The 4,578-nt window shown below is 53.6% G+C and overlaps 3 protein-coding genes across 3 annotated transcripts in view; 1 reads left to right on the top strand and 2 right to left on the bottom strand.

Moving 5' to 3' along the window:
• Positions 1-1,101, bottom strand: part of SUV3 (ATP-dependent RNA helicase SUV3) — a gene marked incomplete at both ends in the record, with an annotated part of 2,226 nt that extends 1,125 nt beyond the window's left edge. Inside the window, one exon of the mRNA XM_022606575.1 lies at positions 1-1,101. This exon is cut by the window's left edge and continues 1,125 nt beyond it. Within this exon, the coding sequence (XP_022462168.1) occupies positions 1-1,101 (1,101 nt within the window).
• Positions 1,102-1,263: 162 nt separating this feature from the next.
• Positions 1,264-2,916, bottom strand: TRM44 (tRNA (uracil) methyltransferase; the record flags this gene model as incomplete). Its single annotated transcript, XM_022606564.1, has 1 exon — positions 1,264-2,916. The coding sequence occupies one exon, from the start codon at positions 2,914-2,916 to the stop codon at positions 1,264-1,266; it is 1,653 nt and encodes a 550-aa protein (XP_022462167.1).
• A 587-nt stretch (positions 2,917-3,503) lies between these two features.
• On the top strand, positions 3,504-4,412 carry PHO85 (cyclin-dependent serine/threonine-protein kinase PHO85; the record flags this gene model as incomplete). The annotated part of the gene is made up of 1 exon (XM_022606552.1): positions 3,504-4,412. The coding sequence occupies one exon, from the start codon at positions 3,504-3,506 to the stop codon at positions 4,410-4,412; it is 909 nt and encodes a 302-aa protein (XP_022462166.1).
• Between the last annotated feature and the right edge of the window lie 166 nt (positions 4,413-4,578).

Genomic DNA, 4,578 nt, shown 5'->3' with positions numbered 1-4,578 from the left:
GAGCTGACACACTTTCCGGATAAGCTCTAGAGTGCTCGGTTCGCCACAGACGTGCACCTCTTTGCCCCGGACACCAAGCAGCGCGTTGGTCCACGCCCACCCACGCTCCTCATCGGCCATCATCTGGATCTCGTCGAGTACGACCACGTCGAAGTCCCGATTCAGCGGTATCATCTCGATCGTGCCCGAGGTAAGACCTGCCCTGTTCCCCATCTGGTCCAAGTCATCGACGATCTCCTCACCAGTAAGCAAGTTGCACCTGATACCTTGGGATTTGAACCGGTCGTACACCTCTCGGGCCAACAGTCGCAGCGGCCCGCCGTAGTAACCCTTCTCCACTTGCTGGAGTTGTTTCAACGCCCTGTAAGTCTTCCCGGAGTTAGTGGGGCCCAAATGCATCACAATATGCCTCCGCATCTTTCTCGCCTCAGGGAACCATTTTGTAGGGTTCGAGATATCGATGCTCGTTATGTCGTCCGTCTTGGGAAGACCCACATGTGCTGGAATCACTTCCTGTCTCAAAACCAAATCGAAATTCTTCTCAATGATATAGTCCCATTTCAACTGGGCACTGATGGGGTGTTCATCTTGCAATTGTAGGATCTTTCGCCATGTTTCATCCGGTATGGCTTTTGTGTACGTCACAAGTTGTTCGAGCAAGTTCGTCGTGCCTGATGGTTGGATCAATTGCGACAGAGAAGCGCTCTGCCGTGACGAAGGCCCCCTGTACCCTTGTATCTGTTGCACAAGGGCACGTTGTAGTTGTTCCCAAGCAATCCGCTTGTAATTGTAGTCCCTACTGGACCTGGACTGCAAGTGACGCGAGTGAAGCCTTCGCATCGAACTTATCAGCAGATCCTCCCATTGCAAACAAGCAGCGGACAATCGATCCCGTGGGACCGATACTGACATTCGCCATGTATTTTCGTCAAGCAGCAGTACCGAGGGGCTCTCTTTCGACCGCGGGAGATGTGCTCTGGATGCAACTTTGCTCTTCTCTGCGGTAACCTTAGCGTAGAATCTGCTCGAGTGGGCGATATTGATATGTACACGACCCACTCGAACAGCACCCGTCAACGGTCTCCATAATGCGAGTCTCATACCGTCGGTAGCTTGCTAGCACTGTCCTATCTCAGTAGGAGAGGGCACCTCCAAAAGTGCCATCGCTTTTAAGCGGATGAAAAGTTTGTAGTGAATGCCAAACAAGGTCTGAATCTATACGTCTATGTACCTGTGATGCCCGCTTGCCCGGGGTTTTTCTACCTAGTGCGACCTCGGTACCCTCTTCATCAATGCCATTGTGTTCTGGATCCAGCCGTTTGCGCCCCCCTCCTGGAGCAACACATCGTAGACCTCCCTTGTCGGGAACTGGCTTGCCTTCTCGTTGTGGACACCGATGAGCGCCGTGTTTCTCGTACTCGGAATGCGGAGCATCTCCTTCTGCACGTCCCAGCCAACACTCTTGGCCAGTTCCTCCACGTGAGCGACGAGCCCCGCGTACGTGCTGTTCTTGACTTTTGCCATGTCCCGCTTCGACTTGTTGTAGTAGCGCACCCTTTCACCCGCCAGGTTGTGCGAGCAGCAGGGGATCACGACGAAGGGAAACCCCAATAGCGGGATCCAGCAAGTCATCTCGTCCGAGTGGTTCCCGATGATGAATGTGTTCTCCGGGTACTCCGCGGTGTCGACCTGTGGGGACCTTAGAAGGTCCTCGCTCGAGTACACAATCGTCGCCGGTGCGATTACCTCGTGCGCAACCTTCACGGGGAACATGCCGCCGTTGTGCTGCAACTGTGGCATGCGTTTCCGTACTTCAGGGTGTGGTCTGAGCAAGACGGAGGGCACGATCACTTTCTCCTTGAGACAGTTCTTCACCTCCTGTGGGTAAATCTNCCACGATTTCCGGTGTCTCGCGTCGATGCCATGGCCCTTGATCCCCTCGCTGATCAGGATGTAAACTAGGACACCATTGCCGCACCCGATGTCCCTGAACTGGACTGTATCTTTGAAGTTATCGCCGTACGTGCTAATCCAGAACTCGATGAGGAACGCAGCGATCCCAATATCTTCGAAGACGTGTTTCTTCGGATCCGTGGACTCTACCCAGTTCTCTACAAGAAATTTGGAGTGGCGTTTCTTTAGATTCGTGTACCGGTCCTGGAACTTTACTTTGTCGACGACTTGGTCGTGGTTCACTTTCTTCTCGTACCCCTGTTGCACGCCCCTCGAGTGCTTGAATGATGTCTGCAGAAGCCTGTACGCCGTACGCACCACACGGTTGGCCTCGTCCTTGAGCAGCACCCGGTCTGCCTCCGTGTCGAACGGTATGTAATGCACTGACAGCACTCCCTCGTGCAGCAGAATCCCCACCGCCAGCGTGTGCGGGATATAGAAGGGACACTGCTCGCTGGAGGACAAGTGCGGCGTGTATACCACCAGCGAAGAACCTGGGTGTTCACTGCTATTGAGAATCAAACAAGTCTGGTTGATCAGCGCATCCTTGTACGGGTTTCTCGGTATAATCCTGCGCACAATCTCAATCTTGTTGCGGAACTGCAACTCTGGAGCAACATTGACCTCTTTGAGCTTTGTATCATCTACATTAACCAACTTGACATCCGGGTCCTGCACCGCAGGGACCTCCGCGGGGGGGTCTTCCCTCACTTCAGATCCGCCCTCCTCACCATAATCCCTCTCGCTCAAGATATCGGCCCGCAGGATCGCCGTCGAGTTGATGTTCGGTTCCCGGAACAAGTACAGCATTGCACGCTCGAAGTGTGACTTCTCGAAGGGCACCGTCGCCGCTGGAGGCTCCCCAGTAGCGTACATCCCGACCCACGCGGGGCCCAGCACGCTCGCCCGCCCGGCAATCGACACAAACCCGTCCGTGTGCAGTGCAGCAGAACTCCTCCCCATGTCTCACGCCGTGCTGATCAGCCTTGAACCCATCAAACAGCACCTCAAACAACACCAAACACCATCACCTCTTGCTTGACTCAGCGCTGAGTCTCAAAGCTGAAAAATTTTCCAAAGACCCTTCCAAGAGCAGTCGGAGGAGGGGTGCGACGGTAGGTTGTGGGCGGGGGTCTGTACCGTCCCTGGGCCGTCCCTCGTTGCCCTGTGACAGACGTGTGTTGTGTGTCTGTGTTGTTTCAAACTCTTGCTCTGGAGGACGAGAATTACCTGAATTCTTGTATCTGTCAGGGGACACATCTCCCCCTCTTAGACTTCGTAGCTCAATTCCTCGAGCCAATTGCAACCAGACGGTATACAAACCGTAGAGATACCTTCGTCATGTCCTCACAAGCCCTCAATGGCCCCAGATCTGCAACGATGTCGCGCAGTTGGCTCCTCTTCTTCGACGCTAAAATAATCGTTTCAAGAACAACAGAAAATTCGACGCTGTAACGAACTGCTGTTCGATGTAGATGTTGCTAACTTGCTGCTTGCTCTTCGAACACACCTGTACATTCACATAACGTTGCTCCCGCTTGCTCTTCCTAATGTCGTCGTCGTCTCAGTTTAAGCAGCTGGAGAAGCTCGGGAACGGGACGTATGCAACAGTTTACAAAGGTCTGAACAAGACCACGGGCGTGTACGTCGCCTTGAAGGAGGTCAAGCTAGACTCTGAGGAGGGCACACCCTCCACGGCGATCAGGGAGATTTCACTAATGAAGGAGCTGAAGCACGATAATATCGTCCGGCTGTACGACGTTATCCACACGGAGAACAAGCTCACGCTCGTGTTCGAGTACATGGATAACGATTTGAAGAAGTACATGGACTCGAGGATTGTGGGGAACACCCCACGCGGACTGGAACTCCACTTAGTTAAGTACTTCCAATGGCAACTGCTAGAGGGACTGGCGTTCTGCCACGAGAACAAGATCCTACACAGGGATCTCAAACCGCAGAACTTGCTCATCAACAAGAAGGGCCAACTCAAGTTGGGAGATTTTGGGCTCGCAAGGGCGTTCGGGATCCCCGTCAACACGTTCTCGAGCGAGGTGGTCACGCTTTGGTACAGGGCACCGGACGTGCTCATGGGGTCCAGAACTTACTCGACCTCGATCGATATTTGGTCCTGCGGGTGCATCCTCGCAGAGATGATAACGGGGAAACCACTGTTCTTGGGTAGCAACGATGAGGAACAACTGAAACTCATCTTCGACACCATGGGGACTCCGAACGAGGCCACATGGCCTGGGGTCACCTCGCTCCCCAAGTACAACGCCAACTTCCAGCAACGGCTCCCAAAGGACCTCAAGATGATACTACAACCTTACTGCGAGTCCCCGCTAGACGACACGGTTATCGACTTGCTTCATGGCTTGCTGCAGTTGAACCCAGATATGAGACTCAGCGCAAAGCAGGCTTTGCACCACCCTTGGTTCGCAGAGTACTACCAGTAAGAAGAAGAGAGATGGAGGGGAAGTTGGAGGTTGGGTTGATGCTACGCACGCATTTAAAATATAAAGTTATATCATCGTTACGTTTATACATGAATCGCTTAACAAGTAGCTCCGCTCGTCCCCCCTCAGGGGTCGCCGATGAAACTGGGCGGCCCTGCAGAGTTTA

The sequence above is a fragment of the Huiozyma naganishii genome, chromosome 1, assembly GCF_000348985.1.
Source record: "Huiozyma naganishii CBS 8797 chromosome 1, complete genome".
NCBI lineage: Eukaryota > Fungi > Ascomycota > Saccharomycetes > Saccharomycetales > Saccharomycetaceae > Huiozyma > Huiozyma naganishii.
The sequence above is the reverse complement of the archived record's forward strand: the minus strand, read 5'-3'. Positions and strand labels throughout refer to the sequence as shown.